Below are 27793 nucleotides of genomic sequence, written 5' to 3' on the forward strand. Positions count from 1 at the left end.
TAAACACATACGTCACAGCCAAAACCACGTGAGCTAGGTGTATGCGGGAGAATAGATCTGCCACAGCTTTCAAAGAGACTTCCTCTTCTACATACAAATCATACTGGTCTTCTTACCTAATGAGTATTATCTGCTTGAACAAAAAATAATTTTCAAGGTAAGAAAGACAGAAACTAGAGGATTTCATTCACACCTGTACAGGAATTTTGACTTCGTAAGACAAGAAAACTCAAGGTCACGGTACACAGCAGTTATTTATTTAAATACTCGAAAAGATTGAAGATGGAAAAAAATAGGTTTATCATGAGAGTTTACGTTCGTTGGATTTATTTTATCATTTAAAAAAGTGCTGCCTCCGGGTTATCCTAGCCAGCTGGAGAACACTTTACGACACATGCAGCCACTGTAGGACACTATCATAGACACGGCCGTTAGAGAATGACATACACTGGGGGAGGAAATTCAGTAGTAGTAATGGCGACTGTTTATTTAAACTAAAAACATTGATAATATACAAATATTTTTTCTCATTTGATTGAAAGGGCTATAAAATTCTACATACAGACAAAGGAAGCAACATAATCATATGGGTCACGCCCCCGCTAACTGCCTTTAATTTACTCCTTCCTTCAAGAAGCACTTCACTCAGCTAGGCAACTTTCTAGACTGCACGATGGCTTCGAGGCTGGCCTACCACAAGTGACTGAAAGAGAGGTGTGAGCTGATCAGAACTCCTCCGTTCTTAAAAATGGAGAGAAAATGGCAAATTGTGCCTCGTGTTCTTTAAAGAACCCAAAGGATCATTCTGAGTAAAATGTGAAATAAATAATTGATCCATGAGTAAATACAATCTCAGAGCTGACTTAGACCTAGGAGAGTGAGCCAACCGAACACTAACAATACCACGTAGAAACATCTAGAAACATCATTTCTAGAATTCAGGTTGGGAGACCATATCTTGCCTGAATATATACATTATTTACAAAATATTCCCTTTTGGCCTCTGAAATTTAGCCATTTGAGTTTGGCTGTTAAGCTCTTTCTTTTCATATGCTAGCCAATACTGCAGTTATAGCTATCATTAAAATACTCTTATGCATGAATTACAAATATTAATAAAGTAACTCTGCATGTATAAATATCTCAATATTTCTAGCAGAATTTAAAGCATACATAAATACATAAAAGTATTTGTTTTTGGTAGGGCATTTTTTTTTTAATCATCGCTGTTTCAACAATGCTTTGTACATAGCAAAACCCAAAACTGCAAAAACAGTAGCACCAAAACTTGCTCGAAGCCAAAACGTGGAGCTCTTGAGGTCAGCTTGTGTCACGTGCCTGTAGTCAGAAAATATAATTAATGTTCAAAACATGATTAGTATGAAAATACCAATTACATTAACAGTCTACTTTTAGGGAAGTATTAGCACACTTGTCAGGCTAATTGCATACAGTAATGCTTATCAAAAACATTTATCAATAGAGCCACACGTACATTGCTTAGATAATCATTATCTTTAGACATAACGTAAACATTAATAAAGACGAATGTCTTTACAATTAGCTACTACGTGGGAGTAATCAACATAACAATATTTTAGACATTTTCTTCACATGGGAAATGGAGAACGTAGACAAATCAACCTACTACTTTTTAATCCCACCACGGTCCTTCAAAATGAGAGGTAAAGCCGAGATCTCACAATTTGGAGTCCATTTCATGGAACTTAGTATGCAATCTCCTGCCCAGGAATCAAAAGCTATCATGTAAGCAGTTAAGCGACAAGTGACCATACTTTTCTAAGAGCAATGCTTAAAGTCAACTTTAAAAACACTGAGCCCCAGAAAAAATTTATCCAAAAAAATCCCAAAGGGGATAGGGAAGATTTACCAGTTTGCATTAATTGGGTTACTGCTGGTTAAAGAAAGAAAATTCAGAATAAAATAAAACAACAAAAAAATAAATAAATAAACCAACCCTGATATTAGTCAGACAGGCAGTGACAATGGTACCAACTAAAGGACATCATGTAACGTGATGGACTGAAAGGTAAATGACATAAAAGAAGCCGTATTATGCATGACAAGAACAGGGACAGCCTGTACCACAAACTGGGTTTGTGAGCATGCTCAGTTAATGACACTGCTAAGCACCTTCAAGGTTCTCAAGTATGACAGCTTACCATAAAGAGGATAACGCTTGAAAGCAAAAGGTGGCATATTTTATTCAAGGGTCACTGGAGTTTTAGTTAAATGAGCACAACTGAGGAGATTTAGAAAACTTATAGAATTAAGAGCTTAGAGAGACTATCTAATTCAGGTTATTTCACAAGTAGGAAACAAATAGCTTTGAAGCAAAAGTCAGACATCATTAGAAGACCAGGACATCGACATATGCAAAAGAGTTAAGAGCCAAGAATATCAATTGTACAAAACGACTTTGCCTCAGTAATCGTCAGAGTGCCGATCGCATCAGTTATCACAAAATGCAATCTGCCCATTCTAGAAACAAGTCTACAATACAAGCCAGAGTGCTCCATGCTTATCACCATGGCAAAACAACACACAGCACTCCGATTTCTTATTCTCCCCAGCTCCCTAAAAAAAAAAAAAAAAGAAGAAGAAGAAGAAGAAGGAGAAAGAAAAAAGGAAAGAAAGAAAGAAAAAAATCACTCCTGACATATTATTTTACAAAGCAAAGTGATAACACGGGTTCATTCCACCTTGTGAGTTAGTTCCTCCAACAGGCAATGTTTTATTTATTTATTTATTTCCAGTTAGGGATGAAAATTCATAGGTTTCAGTTTTCCAGCTGGAAAAACTCCAACAAGGCCAACCCACTGGTTGTGGGAAATGTTACCTGGCTTCAAGAAAAAGTGGATCATGAGATGATGCCATGAAGATGGAATCTTCTACAGAGCTGACGGCGTGCACCTGGTGAGTAATACTGCCTTCGTCGTCTGCTAACAGCATGGCACCCCACTCAGCTACCCGGGCTCTTAACCTTTTATACACATGCACACAGTTTGCAGTTCACAGCAGAGCTCACAAGAGAAGGGGACTGAAAATAACATCTCTCAATTAAACATCCCACACAGAAATTGAGTTGCCACCCTAATATGATGCATCTCATGCTTTCTATATTTAAAATAAATGTATTCTGTAACAAATTGCCAAACTTCAAAAAAAAAGTATCTATGGGTACTTTCAGAAACACATATCAGGAAAGAAAACCTAAGGCTGTTCTGTACATTCTCTATATCCCTTCGAGGCTCATTCTGCTAGATCTGAAACACCAAGAGAAGCCCTGGAAACCAGTTCCTCAGCAGGGCCTGATGGGAGGTGGTGACCGTAAGTATTCATCAAAATGAGGTTAACGACTGTGAGTCAGGAAACTGACCGATGCTTCTAACTGCAGACTACCAACAACTGCACACGAGTCTGCAAAAAATGGAGTCCAAACTCAGGGACTACCGGAGATCAATGATGAGAGTTTCAAAGTCTGTAACTCCCAATCAATAGAGACGTGTAGAATTTAAAGTGAGAAACATGCTAAAAGGGCAGGAGAGCTTTTGCTTCAGCTTTGGTCTGTCTCTGATTTTGATGCATCTTCACTGATGAAGGATTTTTGAGATTTCTTTTACACTTTTTTTTTTTTTTTTAAATTTGGGAAAGAAAAGGGCTAGGATTAGAGATAGCTGTCATCATGGTAAAATCAGTCAAAATGATTTCTCATAGTTTTCAAGTATGGAATTGGTTTCATATAACTCCCTTTGTTGTACTTTAAGCAAGTATTACCATTCGTGAACTAATATATTCTGACTTTATTGTTTTGTTTATTTTTGCATTTCAAGATAATTACTGTTTTCCCCAAGCTATAGTATAGCCTTCTATAGGCAGATAGGCAGAATAGCAGTTCCTGTTTATATATAAGAAACAATAAAGATACATGGTCAAGATGTACCCAGTTTAAAACTTAAGGCAACTGTTAACTCCTAAGATATATTTCAATGACTCCATCAACCTTATACTGGTTACTTAAGATACCTATAGACTGGAAAGCTACTTAGAGACCTATTTTATGCAGTTAGCATGTGCATTTAAGAGGTGCACTAACCAGGCTCTCTATATATGACAATGCATTGATAATGGATGGCACACTTGTCACTGCCTAGTTGACTGACAGCACCTGGAGAGAGAACATGAGACGATCTTAACTGTACTCCCTAAGTATGAGACCTGAGCCATGTTTGCCACTTCAGGTCTCAAGCTGAAAGCAGAGCAATAGTTTCATGAAGCTGCCTCCTAGTTCATTTCTAAACAAGCAAAAGTAATTCTTTCACAATTCAAAAGTATAATTCTTTCAAAATGACTCACATAAAATACCATTTTAGAATAAATTATCTTATGGCATGCTTTTTTTCTTTTTAGTTATTATTATTTTTTTATTGTCAAAAAGGTAATAGATGCTCATTATAAGATACGAGGAAAATAAAAGTAGGAAGAAAAAAAAATCACCTAGAGTCCCATCACCTAAGGCAACTAATTAAAATGTAGGGCATTTCCTTTTACTTTTTCTATGTGTTTCTTACACAGCTGCAAACACAATGTGTATAAATTATAAAATTTTATATCTTTTTAAAAATTTACTATGATGTAAGGACTTTATCATAAATTACAGAAACCTCATTTTAACAGCTTTACTGTATCTGATTCCCCAATGGGTGGCGGTCTCTATTTACTGGTGACTATAACTAAAGGATGACTATACTTCTACTAAGATTTTTCTCTGTATTTAGTAGAGTTTCCTTAAGAGACTTCCCAAAAATAGGTATTACAAGGTCAAAAATGTGTGTGCATGTGTATATATAAAGATTCTCTTTTAAAAAATCTTACTGATGGACTCCTGGGTGGCTCAGTTGGTTAAGCGACCGCCTTCTGCACAGATCATGACCCAAGGGTCTTGGGATCAAGTCCTGAATCAGGCTCCTGCTGAGCAGAGAAACTGCTTCTCCCTCTGCGGGCCTCCTCCCCTGCTTGTGCCCTTGCCCTCTCTCTCTCTCTCTCTCTCTGACAAATAAATAAAACCTTAAAAAAATAAAAATAAAATAAAACATAAAAAACCTATTGATATACTAGAATCACATCTTCCTTCTCTATGAACAATAATTTAGCTCAGTGGTATCTTTTTTTTTTTAAGATTTTATTTATTTATTTGACAGAGAGAGATCACAAGTAGGCAGAGAGGCAGGCAGAGAGAGAGGAAGGGAAGCAGGCTCCCTGCTGAGCAGAGAGCCCAATTCGGGGCTCGATCCCAGGACTCTGGGATCATGACCTGAGCCACCCAGGCACCCTAGTTCAGTGGTATCTCTTATTAGAACATAAGAAATAAAGACAAAATGCTGGAATAAAATCCTTAATCATCTGAAGCTTGTCAGAGCCTCTAAATTCTTAGGTGGCAAATTCTTCATATTGGATGCTGGCTTTCTGCTTAGAAGTCCTGAGGGCCCATAAGCCAATCAGATGCCAAGCGCTTTTTTTTTTCTTTAAAGTAGGCCAAATGTAGGGCTTGAACTCACAACCTGGTGATCAGAAGTTGCATGCTCTACTGACTAAGCCAGGCATGCACCTCTACACTGCTACTTTTAATAAGGCGGAGAGAAGGAAAGGTTTCAAACTTCAGGCAATAAAGGCTTAAGTTAAGAAGTGTCTGTGTGAACAGTCACACAAGGCATATTGAGAGTGACCACAATGCCTACGGACCTCTGCACAGAATGCCATAAAACAGGCAGACAAGATACTTTTGATTCACTCTGCAATTTACGACATATATAAGAACGTAAGTTAAAATTTTTATTGGTTCAGTATATTTGACCAATAATAAAAGGAATGGTTATCAGTTGCGCTATTTAGAAACAAGATAATCAAATTCTAAAGGGCTCAATGGAATTAACCCATTTTAGCTATTCCCAAATAGGGTATTTTTAATACTGTTTTTTATAACATGTCCCATGTCTTTATATATCTGGAGTATAAGCACTATATTGCAGAGACCTAAAAGTCTGCAAAGATTAGAATTTAAGGGGGGGGACATCCAGAAAGGTCCAGATGTCAGTTGAAGGAAAGAAAAGTTCAGCGGCACGAACTCAAGGCAGCGAAGAGCAGTCCCACCCAGGCGCTTTTACTAGCCGTCTGTGCAACTTTGCAGAAATAAATGCGAATTTCCTAGATTGCATTCTTCTCATTTCACCACCCGATCCTTTCCAAACCCAAAGCAGAGATGTACTGATGCAGAAATATGAATGCTCTTCTAATTTCCTAATTCTAATATGAATGTTCTTCTAATTTCCTAATTCTACCCACATATGGATTTCAAGTAGGAATTTTTAAGTTAATCCTTTGCAACCACCTCTGTATCTGTAATGCACAGAACCTAGTCACTAGGGCTCACAGATAGCACATACAGCTTTTTCCTAGTTGCACTTCCGTAGCTCAAGTTAAAAACGGTACCGAGGTCACCAATGTTCTGTTTTTGAATATTTCGCTTGTTTTTTAAAGTCTTCTGGGCCTCCCTGCTTTTATTCCTCTCAGTGTTTTCTTGGTGTTTTGTTTTTGCCTCGTGAAGTGTCTTTTACCTTTGTTTCTGATAAGAATGCCAGTACTCTTAATAATAATTTTAACAACAATTCTTTTAGTGAACTAGAGCTAGTTCTGGAACTAGCAGATGAACTGCAACACAAATCATAAGGAAGCTGTTAACTGAGCATGCCTAAATAGCAACATACTTTGGAAAAGGACGTAAATGTGCATCAATGTCAAGAAATGCTTCACAAGCATTAGAAGAACCAAAATTTACAGATGACCATAGATACATGGGAAACACATAATACCTCTATGTTATCTACTGATACTGAAAGATCAGAACAAACTCTACCTTGTGGCATCCTTTAATATTCTAACCAAATGGCAAAAAATTTTAAAATGCATAAGCAAGCAGCAGCTTACTTAATGAGAATCTGTAACATAAGCTCTTGTATAATTTTAAACATAACACTCTGTATTCTAATTAAAAGAAATGTCTTGTAAGGACCTTGATACAAGGGAACATAGAAGTTTCATATGAAACCAAAACACAGGACGGACTTTGTTGGATATAATAGTTCACTATTACATAAGATCCTAAGAATTCTTACATTCCCAGAAGACTCTCCAGGACGTTAAGATTTCTAGGTATCTATCATCTTCATAATGCAATCCTATGAAAAGGCAGTTCCTTTCAGTGTGACAATAATAAAATCCTTTCTTCCAAAAAGAGGCTCCTATTAAGTAAAATGGTTTTAAAGTACATGAAGGAGCAACTTAGGTGATTATTAAAGCAATATGGGCAAATATCATTAATAAATGGCTTAAAATAAATACCACATACACCTGATTTTAAAATGCATTAAAAAAATAAGGCAAAGAATTCAATGGCCACAATGACCGTCCATCCTACCTTTGGGTTGCTGTAAGCACTCACTGTGATCTATGCACTTGGTTGCTAAAGTAAAATGCTGCTACTAAACTTAAGAAGTAACATGAACAAATAATTTATATGGCTGATGCAAATAATAAAATGGGATGAAAGAAATCCTAAAACCAAAATACATATCAAAGAAAATCACACCAAAATAAATTATAAAATAAACATTTTGATTAAATTATAGGTTAGGAGAAGTGGGAGGGTTATACACAGAAATTAGCTGGGATAGGGGCTGAGAGAAGTTAAAAAAGTGACTAAGTGACACAGACATACAAATTAAAATGAACACCTAAAGGAAAGGACAAGTTCACATCAACAGCACACTGCAGAAGAGTAACAAAGTCATGCAAAGTAGGAGTCTCTGAAGTCAGAATAATAAGTACTTGGTAACCAGAATCCTGGGTAGTTCAAACCAACAATCCAGCTCACTCCTACATAATCATGTAGGATTATAACACTTTCAGATTAAAAAGGTAATTAAAATAAAAATATAACCAGAAGGTGTATTTTCCCAGTGCCATGATTTACACTATTTGAAATGAAAGCAATGCCAAAGATTAAAATCATCTGACCCCGTTAATCATCTTCCAAATGTATTTAAATTCAAATAAGTCCCATTATTCATCAACTGTTCTAAAGAAAAACATAAACCTGTCCAGATCACTAGGGTGAGATCATAATTATTAAAGAACAAAGTTACATGTCAGATACATAGTTTAACACTTTTGACATCTTGAAATAAATATATATTCTATTACATTAAAAAGAAAACAAATTTTATTACTACTCTACTTAAAATATGTAGCGTCAGTAAATAAGCTCAAAAAAAGGGGGACAATGTTTACTGGTCAAAAATAGATAGCTAGGGGAAAAAATGGATAATTTCAGAAATGAATCTGTGGGAACTGCCTAAATGTAAATTATTAGCTTAAATTCTGTCATGATCAGGTGATAGCTTTACTTCTGTAGCCCGAGGGACTAAGGTTCCTGAAAATACAACCAAAGTTCAAGGAAAAAAATTTTAATAACATAGTATTCAGAGAGGCACTTAAAGGCAGGTCCCTATCTTATTCATCTTCATATTCTGCCCCAGCTCACAGCAGGGTCCTATCTAAAGCAGGTACTTAAGTCTGAGTGAATAAATCACAGGGGCAGAAGGGGATAAAGGGATAATGTGGTCTCAAACATGTACTATCTCTGCAAGTGATTTATTTCAACCAACATGTTTACCAGCATACTGAAACAAGGTACTAAGTTTGAGACCAGCATGTATGCACCAATACCTGTCAATTTCTTTGCAGACATTTACTGAAACTCTTTGCTTCCATAAAAATTTTGAAACTACTCTTTTACACATCTAACTCAAACACAAGACGTGGCAGCTTTCTAAAAGCGGAGACCTAAGACTTATTGTTGAGTGAGACTCCTCCCTACTGAATTACAGTGAAAAATTCCTAAAATGACTTTCAGCAAATTAATCAATTCTTTTTCTGCTTTATAACATTAAGATACATCTAGCATGGTGAACCAATAGTGACCAACACCCAAAGGCTGCCACAACCCAAGAGAGAGAGGAAAGAAAGGAGGCAAACCCAGCACTCCACAATTTTTTCAGATTCTTTCATGAGAAAGGGAGTAGAACTTGGTTGGTGGGAAGGGGAAGGAGATACTTTCATTCCTTAGGTGTATGTTTTACTTTTTTTTGGAGGGGGGGCTGCAATTGCACAACTCTAGGCCATATCTTAAGATTGAGGTTGCAAGCTCTGGCCTGTAAACATGTCTTGTTCTGATCAGTACTTTTAAAGACTTAAATTTACTTGCCATTATTTGAATAGCAGGAAATTTCACATAAAAATCCTGATGTCTCATGTCTCACAGAATCAGAAGACCTGGCACCAGCCAGCCTGGACAACAAAAGGCCAGAGCTGAGTTGTGGCTGCCTCTTTTAGACAGGGCCTGTCACAGTCCCTACGTCTCTTACTTCTCATACCTGACCACCTTTGTGCACTGACAATGCTGATCCCGATCCTGTAGGTACTCAAGTTCTGGGGTTCCAACCCATCTACCTTATCTACATCCTTCTGTAAACTGGGGAAACTTCAGTACAGAAGTCTTAAATTCCCACTGTACTTCTACAAAATTCTGAAACACTGCAAGGAATCAGGAAGGACTGCTTTGAAAGGTACATTGGTTTCCCTCCTTATCTTTTTCATTCATTCCATTCTTGATTACTAGATGTCGGGGATATGCCGACACTACCATTAAATTAGTTCTAGTTTATAAATAGATATGACAAGATGTACTGATTTCCCTTCAAAGATCTTTGTACAGAGTACTTTACCATGAGCAAGCTCATCAATTAATACACACCCAACCTTTTCCATTTGGAAGCTGACTAAACCGACCTAAGAATAAAATTGTCACTAAAGATGCAGACAATCAATCAATCTGCAAGTTATGGACACTCAAGATCTCATAGAATAAGTGAAACAGATGTTTTGATTAGCAATTATTAGGAGCCAAGGTGGGTTCACTGAGAATAAGACACCAAATAGATGTTCCTATTTAGGTAAAATTATTACATTGATAGATTGATAGATCAGAAGAATGTGTTAGAAATTACATACTGGGAAAAAAAAAAAAGGAAATTGCATCTTGATTTCAAAAAAGCCCTCCATGAAATTCTTATAAGATACTAAGATAAAATATGGACTGGATAATAAAATATTTTTAATTTACAGAATAATCTTTTCCCAAGTATTTTAAACCTGTGTCACTGGGAAAAGAGCTCTCTGAGGGAATACTTCAGGGCTTGCTAGCTTTGGCTCCCTCTCTCTCTCCAATCTCTTGGTATTCAACATTATTTTTTATCAATAACTTGAACGATAAAGAAGACATATCTACCAAGTTTGCAAATAACACAATGCCAAGAGAGATAGATAATGGGACAAATGACAGAAATAATGTTTGAAATGACTGAGCTAGAACAAATGGATCAAAAAGAATATGACACTTAATAGAGATACATATGTATCTGTGTTTAGATTCAAAGACTCAACTAAAAATGTCAAGTACACAATTAGAGAGGAGGGGATGCTGCCTTAATAGTACCTCGTATGAAAAAAATATCTGATTTCAGTGAACCCCGAGATTCATATGCATCCACAGTGGGATGGGGCTGCTAACAATGTCACTTCATGCAGCAGATAGGTGCTGTCCTGACTGTGGGACATGACCCCACTGTTCGAGACTGGTCCCATCACACCTGGAGCACTGCTCCCCATTCTCAGCAGCACCTCTTTTAATAGGAACTCTGAAAACCTAAAGGGCTTTCAGACGAGGACAACCAGGACTGATGAGGTCACTAAACCATCTAATTTAAGAAAAGGCTGAAAGAAATGGGGATGTTCTACCTGGAGAAGAGAAAATTAGGGGAGACATGATGGCCGTCTTCAAATGTCTGAAGGATTGCTAGGTTGAAGAGGGAGTAGAATAGTCGTATGTTGTTCTAAAGGGCAGAACTAAAACTAAAGGAGAGAAAGTTACAGGGAAATCATTTTAGTTAAAAAATAAAAATAATGAGCAAAGGCAAAAGCAAAACCCCTCTCCAGTGAGGAAAGCCATCAGCAGATAAACAGTACTCTCCACAGGAAGGCTTTCAGGAAGGCATTCTAATGGGAGGTTAGGCCAGAGAGTTCTGGAATCTCTTCTGACTCTAAGTAGCATTTCCAACACCGGAGCTTCTGAATGTTGTTTGGTTTGAACTAGCCTTGCATTTTCTCAGATAGTCCTCATGAGAGAATCTGTGTTACTACATTGTAAGATGCCATTCAAAGGACAGAGGCAGAACGTTACCACCAAATTAGCGTGGCAGTCCCTTCAAAGCAGTCACCTGTGATGGCTGCATTCTTATTCCAGAGCTACTAGTGCTCAAAACGTCACTGAAACTCTTTTTAGAATGCCTTCAAGATCAGTTTCTGACCCACATTAAATATAGTCTCACTGTTTCATAGCCATATCTACTATTTTTGCTGGTGGACACAAACTATCCTACAGTCAGAGCCCACTAGCCTTAAGTGAGAGCCCAACAGTAAGACCAAGAATGGACCCATTTCTAACCAAAGTCTATTTAGCTTGATCATCTGTCTTAATCAAGTCCAGCTCCCAATGACAGCTGAATGTCGATTTCAAAACACTCATCTTTAGACACAAAAATTTATAGTTCATAGTCTCTTAATTGCTCACAAAAGGTAAATGTGAACAATGGAAGCATGACCAGAATAAGAATATAACCTTCCAAGTTCTTTGCTTTGAGGGAATGTAAATATCTTGTTTGTTTCCCTTCCCTTTCTAAAAAGGGTATCACTTTCTAGGCTCAATTATAAAGACCTCAAAAACGAGTACTATAGATCTTTTGTTCTTTCTCATAATCCTTTGAATCCTCAAAGTTAGCTATTATCCTCATTTCCAGAAGCCATGCTCTTTCACATAAACATTCCAGGTACTTATAATACAGAAATTTTTCAAACCCAAGATACCGTTCGCATTAGTGTGGTTTTAATGAAGTTATATTAGTTGAACGTAAGCGAGTACAGTTTCACATTTGGGATCAATGTGTCTTTTTGTTACTATGAAAGTCCTCACCTATTTCTACAACTCTCAGCTAAAAGATTTTAATCTCCCTATACATATTATCCTGTCATATGAACGATACTTTAAACTTCATGAAAAAAGAAATCCAAAATCTTATTTTATAGTCCCCTGAAAACATCATCACCATGGTGAGAATTTTAGTGGAAGTTAGTTGGGCATCGGTTGGCTTGTGGTCTTTGTATGAGTATCTGTATAATGAAGAGTTATCCACTTTTTTTTTTCTTTTGTATTTTAACAGAATGCCTGGTACCCAGTAAATAAAGTTAAGAACCTGTTAAGAACTGCAGTGAAGATTTTGTTCTTTACAGATTGCAGCAAGTCTGAGTTGAGGAAGTTCTGACAGATGCAAAATGTACACCTGTTGCAGGTGCACATACAGCGTAACCGGGCATGGCTGCGAAAACACACAGAAGGACAGGAGTTGAGTTCTTACTTACAAATACGGCACAAGTTAGGGTGTGCCAACTTAAAAAAAAAAAAAAAAAGATTTAGGCATAAGCAACACTAAGGAAAAAGACAGTGTGGGGCATGCTAAAGTTGTGCAGAATTCCACATTTACCAAAAATACAGTACATAGCAATAGCTCCCTCCTTCCTCCTAGAGAAAACCTAAGGAAAATTAGCTAATACTCTTGGTTTTTTGGAGGGGGGATGGAATTATCATCACAAGAGTTTTAGTGGAATAGTATGCACAGCGATAGATGGCACCCTCGTGTAAATAAATAAGAAAAACTGAGTAAGCCATAGCACCCACCAAAAGGACAAAGTGTGCTAGCATTTAAGGAACCATTCCCTCCTCCTCCCTCAGCATACACACATGCCTGAAAAACCAGGAAGGAGAAGAGTGACAAATACACAAAAGGGTCAAAAGACGAGTATATTCAACCCTGAGGAGATGGTCTTCAATTCATCAAGCACCCTGGCTCCCAAAGGAAATCAAAGTGCTTCATAAATTTCCACGTGGACAAAATAGAGGGTTGATTTCATCTGCTACGAAAACACAGCAGCTAAGTATGACAGTGTGAAACTCTTAGGTGAGGATGTAAAAATCAACAATGGGTCCAATTGGCATCAGTTATGAAATTTCGGGAGGCTTTCTGACTCCTTTCTGGTTGAGTGGAGTTGTACTAGTCGGTACAGGCACATGGGGCACTTTATTTCACCTCCATCCTAACAACCAAGAGTAGGGGGTCCCCAGGGACTGCCCAGTGGTCAAAGCCACTCAGACATACAAAGCCGTCACGGCACCCTGAAGAGGCACTGGCGCCGAACCCACTCAGAAGAGCGCCGCCTGATGAATCAATGCCAGCACTTCCTGTAACACCTGCCCATTTTTTTTTTTTAAAAGGCTTCTCAGTCAAAGGACTGGCCCACTCTGACTTGGCTTAGCTTGTGAGATCTGATGAGACCACATCGCATGGTGGCATGGTGGTGGAGATTAGCAGCATCCCAATAATGCCTAATTCCCAACATGAAGAAAAACGAGAATTAATTTTTAAGCTCTCATAGACTCAAGACATTCCTTTTTTAAAACCTGACTTGTGATGAGGAACGTATCAACGCTACTAAGTTGCTGCCAGCTGTCATACTGGAATCCATCTGTTATTTTATCAATTCGGTCTGACTCTTAAACATACACAGGCTCCACCCACCAAAAAGGAGATGCAAAGTATGCTTAGCAACAGGGAGATGCTTCATGAGAAGTAGTTTGGGATTAACCATATAAGCAAGTGTCCCTGTATGTACATTTATCATATATACACACACATACATACAAACACACACGAATCGCAGCAAAACGTTTTAAAGATGCAGATCTGAAAACACAGTTACAGTTATCTACAAGATTAAAATAGTGCATTTACATAGTAAACAAAAAAAAAAAAAGAAAAAGAAAAAAACACTACTGTCATATACAGTTAGGCAGTAAGCCTGACCAAGCAGTGCGTTTCTGGATAATTACTAAATGTTAATTACGGCAGGAAAGGGGATCTGGTCATCTACAAGAAATGTCAACAAAAATCCCATAGAAGCCATAAAGAAAAAGTAACTTACAAAGCAGTTTTTAGAAAGACCCAGATTTTTCTCAAATTCTCTATTCTATCAGTGTTGCCCATGTCTCGGGAGAGTCTGTTTCTGTAATGATCCTCTCTGTAGATAACATACACGAGAGTTTTAAAGCAAAGGTAAAACATAAATTAACTTCTGTTTATCTATATTAACAGGAATGACTTGTCTTCCAATACAAATAGAATTTCAAGGGCTTGCTGCCTTTTTTTTTCAAAAAGTATTAGTTAACAGAATAGCAGTGAAGTTAACTCTGATTTGCTGATTTGAAGAATCTTCACAAATTAACACCTTTCTGAAAGACTTCAGTTCGTAGCCACGTTTGATCATTACTCTATTTTATACCACAATTTTCATATGAGGAAAAATAATTTAGAGACTAAATTAATAACAAATAGATTAAGCTAAAGTCTTGAGAAACGCACTGCCTGAAAAACTATCTTGTTACAAAACAGAATTATACACACACAGTACTTGAGGAGAATGCCATTAAGAACCATGCAATTCTAAGGCAGTTAGTAAGCTATGAAAATGTCCACAGTTATGTGCTTATGCATATGTATAGATATACAATAAATGTACATAAAATTCATGGTTCATAACACTTAATGTGAGACATTTATATAGCAGGAATTCCAATTACAACTGCTTTTTACAGCACTTAAAAAAAGACACTATATTCTCAAACATAACTATAATTTAAACATAATTTCCTAAAATATTTTGGAATCCTCCACATACTCAAGGTCAATGAATCAACAGAAAAATATTAAAATGAACTTTCTGTTCATACGGGAAATGTCTTAAAAACATAAAGCAACATGATGTCAACCGCCTTTGACTGCAGTAAGACTATTTTTTAAATGCTGGGTCGCGGGTTGTGTTTCATTGTACTATCCTATTAAAATAGTTACTGTTTAAATAATTACTGCTTAAAAATATACAAATCCTGTCAGGAGCACTGTTTGTGTGATTTTAGTATGGCACCCAAACCAGACTCACGTCTACCCAAAATTTGTTCCTTCTCATTACAAAGTCTCTTTCTGTTGCTGAACAACTTCTGTGTGACAAAGGTCCCGCCCTCATGACTAATCATGGCATGCGATGTTATTATGAACCATGCAGCATGAAAATGATGGCAGAGCAAGTACTTACGGGTACATGGCCATGGTTGTCAGTTTAACAAAGATATCTTTACTGGGTGCATCAGCAGTATTGCAAGTGAAGGCTTGTGGTGGAGGCATTTTATGTTTCCTGCAGAAATCAGCAGGTGAAATACTATAGTCTTGTTTAACTTCATGCAGGTCCGACTTTGCAGCTATGATTAAGCAAGGTATTCTGCTGTCCATGAAGTGTTGCTATGGGATAAAAACTAAAATCACAATCTGATGACAAGTTAAAAAATTACTACATTTAATTAAATGTGTACTAAAAATTATCTCTGGCTAGGCAAAGCATAGCTTCAGGGAGAAAGTAAACTAAAAGGCAGCGACTGGCAGTGGACCAGGCAGTCTGATAAGACCAGGGCCAATTTTCTAATGCTGGTAACTGTACAAATCTGTAACGACTCTTCAGATTCAGTACAATCTGAAAAAAATTGATATTTTTTTATTAAAAAGATACCATATTTTGAAACAGAAATCCAACTAAATTCCTCTATCCTAGAGCACATTATTTTCATTTTAAAAATTTCTGCTTCACGATTTTATTATTTTTCACTACCTTCATTTTTCACATCATTAGTCCTTAAGCACATACATCTTTTTTTTTTTTAAGATTTTATTTATTTATTTGACAGACAGAGATCACAAGTAGGCAGAGAGGCAGGCAGAGAGAGAGGGGGAAGCAGGCTCCCTGCTGAGCAGACAGCCTTAATGTGGAGCTCGATCCCAGGACCCTGAGATCACGACCTGAGCTGAAGGCAGAGGCTTAACACACTGAGTCACCCAGGCGTCCCTCTATAAACATTTCTACAGCTGCAGTCATGATAGACATAGTCGTTAAAAATATAATACTGAGGGGCGCCTGGGTGGCTCAGTCATTAAGAGTCTGTCTTCAGCTCAGGTCATGAACCTAGGGTCCCGGGATTGAGCCCCACATCAGGCTCCCTGCTCAGTGGGTAGCCTGCTTCTCCCTCTCTCACTCCCCATTTGTGTTGCTTCTCTTGCTTTGTCTCCCTCTCTGTCAAATAAATAAATAAAATCTTACAAATAAATAAATAAATAAAATAAAAATATAACACTGAATCTTCCATGCTTTCAGAATTCAAAAATCATTATTTTTAATAGCCACTTAACATTCCACTGTATCATTCTCTCTTAATTTAGTAAAGCATCCTCCTATTGTTAGGCATCTGGATTATTTCTAGTTTTTTCTTTTAATTAAAAACAATGCTAGAAAAAAAAATGCTAGAATAAATTCCTTGGTACATACTCCTATAACATCTTGGTTTTTAACCCTATAGCATCTTGGTGAAAATCTCAATCTGAGGACTTTTCAAGCCTCTGGCTTTTCCCCTTGCTCTATTATTATTATTATTATTGTTGGTTTAACTGGCAACATATAATCCATGTACACTACTTTTTTTAAAAAAGATATTATTTTTAAGTAATTTCTATACCCAGCGTGGGGCTCAAACTCACAACCCCAAGATGAAAAGTCATGTGCTCCACTGACTGAGCCAGTGTGGCACCTCTCCATGTGGATTCCTAATGGCCAAGAAGACTTTCCAGTAATACAGAGGTTCTTAACTATGGATGCACATCAGAATCACATGTGGAAAAAAATTGTTATTTGTATGTATGTATGCATGTATCTATTTATTTTTGGAAAAAAATGTTTTTAAAATACAGATGTCTTAGACTTTACCACCTCAGAATGAAATCAAAACCTTTAAAGATGGGAGACAAATGTATTTTTCAAAAGCTCTGCAAGTGATTTTCTTACATCTCCCTAGTTAGAAAACATAACATTATATAATTCCATTAACTCCATATAAAGTTATAGCCCAAACCAACAGTTATAGACCAAAAGAACAACAAACCTTAAAAATCCTAGCACAGTATTCAAAGGATTTGGGGTTACTGACGTCATATACCAGGCACACAACATCACAAATGATCTCAGCCTCAGTTAGGAATTCTGATTCAGAGATATCATGTAACTTGTAAAAAGAAAAAGATAATAAGAAACATTAATATTGTAATGATGTTTCATTAAAGTCACGATGTGTTATTATTGCTTGACTTCCAAATAAAGTACTTCTAAAAGATGTTAAGCATAACTTTTCAGGCTATTTTTAGAAATGGGAAGTGTAGATCAACAAGTAGCTTCTGATTTTGTGGACTGACGGTGATCAAGGTTTTCCAGGAGCAAACATTTTAGTGACTGACCTGCTCTAGGCAGGCTATTTAGGCACATTCTCTACATAGGTAAGATAATAGGCTAAACAGATTAAGTCAACTGCCTAAGATAACACATCTAGCAAGTCATCAGACCAAAATTTGAACTCAAATATGATTTCAAGTCTATTTTCTTTCTACCAGACCACCTTTTCTCCTCACCAATTAAAAAAAACAACAACAAAGAAAAAGACTCTTTACACGAAGGTCATTTTGTTCCACTCCAGTGCCTACTCTTTTTTTTTTCCTGCCTACTCTTTTTTAATGTTTATTATAAAACGTCTATAGATATGTCACCCCTATGACAATGATCCAGCGAGAGTAAAATTCAGTACTACTGAGTTATTTAAGGCAGTGCACCTATGTCGAGAAGAAGGAAGTACAAGGTCAGAAGTGACTTGGTATTTTCCAAATAAAATGAATAGTCAGAGGCACGACAGATACCAATTTACAGAGACAGTATAAGAATAAGAACAGGAATATTCACAGTCAGCTATATCTACTGAGTACGCAGTTAAGTAGAACTATACTTAACAGGGGAAGAATGGGAAATAAACAAGGTTAAATTAGAAACTGACAAAAAAACGTTTATCATAAAGAAGGAAAATTGTATGAAATTCAATGTGATCATCTGTCTGACAGAACAAACTATTTCCAAAAAGAAAAAGGAAGGAAATGAGCTTTTTCTGGTAGCTATTATTTGTTAGGAGCTCCTCAGTTTAGCTAGCTTGATAAGAAAGTCAGGCTCAGAGAGACAAAGCCACTTGCCTGAGGTCACACAGCTAATCAGTGATGGATCAGGGTTCGAATCAAACTGTGACTGCATCCAAGAAGAACACTAATCTCTTTCTACTGTATTTCAGAGTGACTTTTCAGTCATACACTTCTTTCATCCATTTTTTTAGACTAACACATATGGTAACTATACTCCTCTCTGCTAAATAGATGAAACTCGATTCAGAGTATAGATAAACTACCAAGCACCTGCAGTGAGGTTTTCATATTAATTTCCAGTCAACAGTAGAGGGAAAAAAAAAAATTTTTTTTTAAAGTGGAAGAAAAGGAAAGAGAAGGTTTTTTTGTTTGTTTTTACTTTCTATTGTGTATAATACACAATTAAGCAAACAAATAGATTAACTTTCACTTATATCTACACCCATGTGATCATCACACCCATCAGGGCAATTAAAATTAACTCCAATGAATAAACCAGGTGAAAGAAAAAAAATCACAAACAGTTCTACAAACAGCCATTATCTTAAATGCAATTATGTTTTCAAAGAGTCATATAAAAATATACCTAACAATTAGTAATCTTTATATGCCAGAGAATTTCTTACCAACAAATATTTCTCTTGTCCATATACATAAACAGTGTTGATTGCATAGTAGGATTTATGATCATCGCGAATCTTCTTCTGCCTCTGAAAACAACCAAAAGTCTCAATATTTACAGTAAGTAATTACAGTACTGAGTCTTCATCAAAACCCACTCTGCATGTATGTATGGGTGTGTTATAAAGAAAAGGGCATTCTTCCCTACACTATGTATTATTTGTCAGTACAAAGGGGACATTGATTTTGTTTCTTAGTTCTTGAGGTCTAAGACAAAAGATGCATTTGTTCTGCATAAAGTAAAGGAGCAGCTGAAAAGGAAGGATATTACATTACTTAATGTGTAGTATAGAGCTACCTGCTAGCAATTCTCCTTACACTATGATTTGGTCTGACATGAGAACCCATCTGGAAACACATCCAGAAATAGATACAGGACTCAATCGGAAATATTTACTGTACTCTGCTCCATGCCAAGCACCATGGCAGGTGCTTCCACATATGTATTCATTCAACCCCCGCCTAAATACTGCTGAGGAAAAAAAGGCAAATGACAGCTAACGCCAACGAAACAAAGATAAAGGCAGTTCAACAGGATCGTTGTTACCCTCAGACTGCCCTTCACTAATATACGCAGGCCGCTGAGCTCTAGCCATCATCTACAAGACTTAGTGGCTATGAAAAATTCATGTAAACTTGCGACAATACAAATCTGTTGGATAAAGCTCTATTATCTGAGAATTCTCACCATTAAGTTTCTTCCAAGAAGAGCCTGAAGAACGCCACTCTTCCCACAGTTTTTCATCCCAATTACATTACATCTGAACACATTTCTTTGAGTCTGTTTTTTCTGAAGGTCTATCTTTTTATCTCTTGTTACTAAGAAGAAAGAAAAAACAATCATGTACCATTGAGACTCACTGCACCTCCATTTCACTTTCTGTGAAATAGTATACGGGAATTCTCATTTTTATGAAGTGTATGATGAATAAACAGACACACTGTGCAAGAGCCATGCTGTATGTGAAACCAAGCACTATATACACGGGAGGGCTTCACTTGGTAGAAAAGATGTATTTCGGAAAGCTGGCTGTAAAGACAACTTATGGTAACCAAACGACATTTATTCGTCATGAAATAAGTAGCACACTTTCATAAGGAAAATTATATCCTAAAAATTAATGAAAATTACAGTGAACATAGCCAATGTTATGTCCCATCTACTTTCTTCTGTAATAAATAACTGTCACAATAAATTATAAATTAAAAGATGCTATCTCTAATCTGCACACTCTTGAATTTATAAATGGATAAGGGATATGCACTCTGGGGTTCACTGGCTTTCAAATGTAAATCTGTAAAAGAGGCAGAACAGAAAACAATGCTCCAATAGCAGAGCAAGGGCACCTCTCTTCCAGAGGTAAAGAGACCTCCTTAAGCTGTACCCCAAAATTCAACTATAACAAAACTCACCAGAGGCACTATTTACAGTAGCCAAAAACTGAAAATGATAAAAAACATACAACAATCATGGGACAGTTAAATAAGTTACATAACATCCTTATGATGACACACTACTGAACGTTAAAGATACATAAAACTATACTTACTGACAGAGCAAGATGGCCACAATATTGTGGAGAGTGAAAGAACCTCATGCTAGCTAGGAATTCATTTCTTGCTCTTTGGTGCTGAATTAAATACTATCTAATGGGTTAACTACTTTAAAGGATACTTGCTCTGTTGGTGAATGTCTTTGGGGTGCCTGGGTGACTCAGTGGGTTAAGCATCTGCCTTCAGCTTAGGTCATGGTCCCAGGGTCCTGGGATCGACCCCTGCATCGGGCTCCCTGCTCAGTGGGGAGTCTGCTTCTCCCTCTCTCTCTGCCTGCCACCCTGCTCATGCTCTCTTGCTCTCTCTTAAATAAATAAAATCTTAAAAAAAAAAAAAATGATTGTCTTCTTATGCTAGGACCTCCTGTAAGTTATGGCATTTCCCCCACCAACTGGGATATAAGAAAATCTTGAAACAATCCATCCCCTAATTTGTTATTTCCATACCTATGTATATTCTTTAAGTGGAGCACACTGCCTAGCAAGAATTATAAAGTCTGGGAAAGATTTCCTAATGTAGAAAATGGTTACAAAACCAAGAGATACACAATTAGTTCAGTATTGGGATTATGTGTTAATAGGTATTGTTTTTAATGTCTAAAGAAAATGAAAAGACAAGATAAACTGGCACATTAAAATACATTTAATGCCCATAGCCCTCCCTGATGTTCATCAGTGGAGTGTCCTCAGGGGTAAGCTAGAAGTAAAATCTCTTCTCTTTCTTTTCTTTTTTAAAAGTTTTTTTTTTTTAATATTTTATTTATTTATATGAGAGAGAAAGAGTAAGAGATGGGTGAGGGACAGAAGAGGAAGCAGAACCACTGCTGAGCAGGGAGCCTGACCTGGGGTTCGATCCTGAGCTGAAGACAGACACTTAACCAACTGAGCCACCCAGGTGCCCATACTCTTTCTTTCTTGATTAAGAGTAAAATCAAGCCTCTGAACTCAAAAGAAATGACCAAATGACTGAGAGAACAGAGGACAATCATGGAAGACTAATGAAGAGGAGTTTATTTTCACCCTTTTCACACACGAAACCCAGAATATTTTAAAAATGTTTCTTAGCATGAACTGCGTACTATCCCGATACTTACCTGTAATGGCAGAAGCCTGAGACTCTTGCTCCGTCAATATAGAATAGCCTAGATAGCCCAAATACTCCAGGCATCGCTGGACGTCTAAGTAGGTCGTGAGCCTAAGAAAGGGAGGAGGTGGACATGTGTAAAGTTCCTAAAGACCATTTATAGGAAAAAAAAAAAAAATCCCAACAGCTCAAATAATCTTACCACCAGACCCAGATAATTTCTGTCAGACTTCTTTTAACTTCCCATGTGCCCAACCATGGGTTTCCCTACACCGCCATTTTTCAGGAAGAGAAGAGAGGGCGGGGATACAATACCAGCAGGGTTAGAGTGGGATTCCTATACCTACGCAGAGATGAGCAGTGAGATGCTGGTAAAATTTACAGTAAGGATATTTTATACTGGCCACTTCCCATGAGACACAGCGTACCACAAATACTGGCGGGTTGCAGGCCTGATATTTAAATCTGAAAAGGTTTGCAAAAGGCGCAAAAATAACTGAAAGGCACCTGAAATTAGTTAAGCCTTCTTGTGACGTGAAAAAGGAACAGTCCCTGGTGTTGGGAAAGCTAGTCTCACCAAGGCTTAAGTAGTGATATCATCATGGGCGATCAGAGGATGTCCTTCGTGCCCTGGATACAATGCCAACTACGATGTGAGTAGACTGTAGAGGAACCTCCATTAAGAAGTGCAGTAAAAACAAACAACAACCAAAAAAAACCCTCAAGTGTTCAGCATCAAGTAAAACATGCTCTCCCCATATTCAGGAAGTGTAAGAACTGTGTAATAGCAATGAGGTTCCCAACTCCTTCAATCAAAAAAGCATTAAAATCTAGTTCAGTTTTGATGAGAGACTTATTACTGTTTTCCTGTACATCATCCAAAAGCAAACACAAGCTTCCTGATACATTGACAGAACATCGTAGACACAGTAGCAGCAGCACTATAAATCCTGCCCACAGGCAGTTATGACTGAAGCATTCGGTAAGACCTGACCAACTTACAGAATGATGAATGTGACACATCGTAATTTTAAACTGGTTGTAACTAAAGGAAAACAGGTGAGCTCTGTACTCACGTCCACTGGGAAAGAAATCCCTGGTAAGTTATCCAGCCTCTTTCATTTGTACAAACTGTGTTATTCACATCTGGCCCCCACGGTATGTAAGGGAAAACTTTAAACAAATCTTTAAGCTCATCAGGTGACAAAGCACAGTCTCTATCCTGAGAATACACAAAGAAGTATACAAAATGTTTAGATATCTAAGAGAATAATTCCCACACACAGAGCCCCCAGCCTAGTAAAGCTACGCTTCTAAAAACAAATGAAATTTTACATTTTCTGAAGAAAATTCCTCTCACATATTAAGAAAACCTATATAAGAATCCATCAGAAACTAGATTTTTTCATCTTGAGAAAATAATAAAATAAATAGAACTTTTGCTAGTCTAGCTTAAGAGTTTGATCAATTTTTGTCTATGTGACATGAGCATCCCCTAGCTAAGGGAGGGAACAGAGTTAAATCATTTACCAAAAAAGTATTATTACAATCATGGCAAACTGTAGCTAAAAGCTTACCAAATCGTGCTTGTCAAAGGTGCTCTGCAGAAACAAATATGCATGATGATTTAATTCAGTAGTGCAATCAGGAGGTATTTTTAGCCTATTAACAAAAGAAAGTTTAAGAGTAAAATAAATCATTAACCAAGTATTAAAATTTAATTTAAGAGACAAATATAAAACTGCAACAAGTCTTTTTTGGTGGGATGATAGCATCTGTAAAAGACCTTTGCTGAAGCCATTTAGACCTTCCCAGGGGAAGTCAATGGGGCAGAATGACCATCCTCACAAGAGTGGCAGTAACACTCATTCTGACCTGACATATGAAGTTTTCTTAAATTTCTGAAGGGCAGGTTGAAATAAAAATTTTACAAGTAACACCGATTACCCTGTAATGGGTTTGCTCTTCTTGTAAATAAACTGTAAGTCATAACTATGGCTTATGTCAACATGATAATGAGCTGAAAATGATGGAAAGAGGTTATTTCTGCCTGATTTGTCCTTTGACCCATCCTAAGTTCAGTTCAATCAAAGGCACTGAGCTAGTGCACAAAGCTAGTGTCCCTAGTACACAAAAATAAGACAGGCTCCCTACTTCTAGGGAACCACATTTAAGTAGGAGACGGACCACAGACAATCTTACTACTGCAAGAGAATGAGGCAAGTGGTGGATATGGGTAACAGGACGCTACGGGGGCCCACACGGAAAGGGCCATCTCTGGCATGTGGGTGAGAAGGTGTCAGAGACACTATCACCTGACTTGCAGACTTGAAGGATAAAAGCCAATAATTAGGTTGGGAGAGAGAGAGGGAAAAAGTGAGAATCCCTGGGCAAAGGCCTGGAGTCCAAAACAACAGATGATTGGTAGACTGTAAGCAGTTTAGTAGTAGTATTTACTTCTAGAATGAAGGCAGGAAGTGAAGCATGAGCAGAGCAGATCATGAATGACCTTGTGTAACATGTTAAGAAGCCTGAGCTTTATCCTGGCTCTATGGGAAGTGACATGGGCAAATCTGTATTTACATAGCTACTAATCTAGTAGCAGTATGAAGGACAGAAGGAGACAGTTTAATAAGAAGGCTAGAGAGATTCAAGTGGTAGCTCTACAAGGCTATTCTATAGAAAACGAAAGGCAGACAGGATGAAGAAACCGAGAATTGTTAGTGTGAGCCACAAAACCCTAAGCAAGTTTTCTTACTGGAGTATTCTTACTGTCTTACTTAAGAAAGTAATAAGCAACTTCCTGTAGAATTTACATATCCATATTAATGGCACAGAAAAGAAAACCTGACAAAGGTCCTGGGACAAATTCATTCATTCAATACATTTTTTACTCCAAACTTTGGGAAATTCCTTGAGCCAAGATTTAGTAACCAGCAAGAGAAGTTTCAACTTAGACCTGATTCATGGACCAGAAAGAACTCTGCTTTCTCCACGATGATGATAAATGAAAAAACAAGAGTCTTTCTGAACCCTTACATAGACAGCTAGGGGTGCTATGCTAAAAGAAAAAGGGACAATATGAAGACAATGTGCCAAGGGAAAGTAGAGAAGAAGGACTGAAGACCCAAAAGGCCAGATATGGCCTTTTCAGGCCTTTCCTGAAAAGCCTCCCTCCCGAGGGTACGGGACAAGCAATACACGACAAAGCAGTCTCCTGTTTCAGATGACACCGGGTCCGTTTTAAACAAACACAACTGACACACAGCATTCTCAGAGGAAAATAACCACAAACAGAACCACAAAACTCCTTAACAGGCTATTTAGGAAATATTAACTTCTTTCATCCAGAGCTAAGAAAAGGCTGTAAGAATTAAAGAGGAAAAGGACTAAGGGAAAGAAGTGAACCAATATACTCTTGACGTCTTGACTCCAAATGCAAGTCTGTCCAGCATCTGTCATCTCCTTCCTCAGTAAGATGAGTAAAAAAAGATACTCTTATTCCCCATGAGAAGAGGAGGAAAAATTTATGCCATGCTATAAATCAAGGGCTCTCAACTGGGGATGATTTCATTCCTGAAGGAACATTTGGCAATTTCTAGAGACATTGGACATGTTCAGTTGTCAGAGCTGGGGGAGGAGGTGTTACTGGCAACTAAGGACGTGCTAAGCATCCTATAAGACACAGGGCAGACTCTACATCAAAGAACTGTCTGGTCCAAAACGTCAATAGTGCCAAGGTTGACAAATCCTGCTATAAACCTCTCTATAAGTCTAAATTAGTTCTGAGTAGCTCAAGCCTACCTAAACTGTGCACTAAATAAAATTTAAAAATACTTGGCAGGCAAACTCAATTAGAAAGCCAAAGGTACATACAAGGGGAATAAATACTCGGGTGTCAAATCCAGATCATCGTCATAACCAAATCGTCGAAGCACAGTCCAAGTAGTTTCGTGTCTCCCTCTCTGGATAAAAAGTGTATGTAAAAAAAGAAAACCTGAAATAAAATAAATCAGTAAGTACAGGAGATGTGAATAAGGGTACAAAGTCACAAGGGAGAAAAGCGTGTAACATGTAATGGCAAGAGCTAGAATCATGAACATAGGCATACAGCTTTGCATACCAAAAGGTCAAATCAAAGCAGAGTTCATAAATCTGTCAATGAAACAGAGCTGACTTCAGAATCCTTTCCCATATACACCCAAGTCAGCAAGAGAGAGCAATGGATAAAAGGGCCAAAAATGCATCCCAAGGAATACACTGACATTCCCAAAGTTACATGGTAAAAATAAATGAAGTTGTTTTAAAGATTTTTTAACTCGTTTCTATAATGGAAAACAGTGGTTTTCAATTTCATCTTTTATTTCACTATGGCTCTACAGTATGTTCTACAAGGAACATCTGTACTTGGTAAATGTGACTGGTAGACAAAATGTCTGCCTTAAAAATAATTTATACTTAAAGGATGCTTTTACATAGTAAGAATTTTAAGATAAATGTGTCCCAGAAATCTCAGCCCCTCAGATGGACCTCTGCATTCCCTAAGATCTGAGCAATTTCCCCACCTCTAATTTATGCTGACAGTAAGGATAATTATCTCCATCAATGGCTTATCTCTTCTAACTCTTAATAACGAAGTTAGATCTTAAGCCTATCCGTAAATACTAATATTTCCTCTTAAAGTATACATAATGCTAAGACCTTTACCTTATGCCAAAGTTTGAAAATATCAAGTTTAAAAGGCGGGAAAACACCATCCACTCACCTTTCAATGTCAATCCACTGTCAGCCACACCATCACTTATATGTTTTCGGACTACATTCTTGACATCTTCCAGAGCTTGGGGTGCTAATGGAGTATTGAAACAAATTCTCTAGTAAAAAACGTAAAAATAAATTTAAAAACAAAACAGCATTAAAACCACACATAATATAAAACATTATTCTACAAACCAACATTAAATCCGTTGTAATAACAACAACAAACCAAATTCTAAATTAGAATAGGATCATCTCTGCTTTGCATTATTTATTTAAAACATGTCATATGTAGAAGGAAAGAAACTTTCCCTACTGTCTCCATAGCATTTCTAAAACACAGAGTTCTTTGTGTACCCATGTTATACAAAACCAAGAAAGAAAAGATAAATCAGAGTTCAAACTTCAAGTCATCTTTAACGCATCCACTGTATCCCATGAAATGACACACGGTCAAAAGAGTCTCCTCAATTCCTGTGCATAAGAGAGTTTTATACCCCAGGTGAAGACTTAACTAGCTTGATGGGAAAGACAGTTTACATGAAAGAGACATGCTTATCAACAGAATTTTGTTTACGCTAATAATATTGTTAGAGCTTTTCTCAACAAGAAACCCCCCAAGATATAGAAATGCCTGAAGAAGAGGGAGGGCTACCTGGAAGAAGTTGAGTTCAGCATCATTGAGAGTGCCATCATTATCTTGATCAGATATTTTAAATATGCGGGTGAGGGCTTTTATACAGGCTGGTTTCATCTATACATCATTGAGAAAAGAAACAATTATGTTAATCAAGGTAGTTGGGAATTCAAAATATGACTTTCGTAAGTAATGTTAAGAATAATTCTGAGGGGCACCTGGGTGGCTCAGTGGGTTAAGACTCTGCCTTTGGCTCAGGTCATGATCTCAGGGTCCTGGGATTGAGCCACATGTCGGGCTCTCTGCTCAGCGGAGAGCCTGCTCCCCCCCCCCCCTGCCTGCCTCTCTGCCTACTTGTGATCTCTCTCTCTCTGTCAAATAAATAAAATATTAAAAAAAAGAAGAAGAAGAAGAATTCTGAAGGGCGCCTGGTGGCTCAGTCGTTAAGTATCTGCTTTTGGCTCAGGTCATGATCCCAGGGTCCTGGGATTGAGCCCCGAAGAGGGCTCTCTGCTCAATGGGGAGCCTGCTTCTCCCTCTCCCGGTCCCCCTGCTTGGTCTCTTTCTCTGTCAAATAAATAAATAAAATCTTTTTTTTTTTTTCTTAAAAAAAGAAAAAAGAGTATTAAATGAGCCATAAGCTAGAAAGTCTACAATTAAGGGTGAGTTTTTACTTAAAGAATGGTAAGATATGACTTCTATAAATGTGATCCTAATATTAGAT

The 27793-nt window shown here is 37.4% G+C and overlaps 1 protein-coding gene across 8 annotated transcripts in view; it reads right to left on the reverse strand.

Annotated features, from left to right (window-relative positions):
• Positions 1-235: 235 nt before the first annotated feature.
• The window catches only part of RHOT1 (ras homolog family member T1), a 62695-nt gene continuing 35137 nt past the window's right edge, over positions 236-27793 (reverse strand). For 2 of the 8 annotated variants that reach the window (XM_004747066.3, XM_045069923.1), the window contains 14 exons: positions 27088-27186; positions 26440-26548; positions 25551-25671; positions 23252-23336; positions 22751-22896; positions 21685-21785; positions 19726-19856; positions 18983-19066; positions 17285-17404; positions 15397-15599; positions 14230-14325; positions 12447-12569; positions 2861-3004; positions 236-1338 (listed from right to left, as the gene is read on the reverse strand). In XM_004747066.3, coding sequence (XP_004747123.2) covers positions 1221-1338; positions 2861-3004; positions 12447-12569; positions 14230-14325; positions 15397-15599; positions 17285-17404; positions 18983-19066; positions 19726-19856; positions 21685-21785; positions 22751-22896; positions 23252-23336; positions 25551-25671; positions 26440-26548; positions 27088-27186 — 1680 coding nt within the window. In that variant the 3' untranslated portion in view covers positions 236-1220. Of the gene's footprint in view, positions 1339-2860; positions 3005-10935; positions 11050-12446; positions 12570-14229; positions 14326-15396; positions 15600-17284; positions 17405-18982; positions 19067-19725; positions 19857-21684; positions 21786-22750; positions 22897-23251; positions 23337-25550; positions 25672-26439; positions 26549-27087; positions 27187-27793 lie in introns of all 8 variants that reach the window. The other 6 variants (XR_006603684.1, XM_013053577.2, XM_013053576.2 and 3 more) reach the window with 6 other exon arrangements.

The sequence above is a fragment of the Mustela putorius genome, unplaced genomic scaffold, assembly GCF_011764305.1.
Source record: "Mustela putorius furo isolate JIRA1106 unplaced genomic scaffold, ASM1176430v1.1 tig00003962_pilon_pilon_pilon, whole genome shotgun sequence".
NCBI classification, from domain to species: domain Eukaryota; kingdom Metazoa; phylum Chordata; class Mammalia; order Carnivora; family Mustelidae; genus Mustela; species Mustela putorius.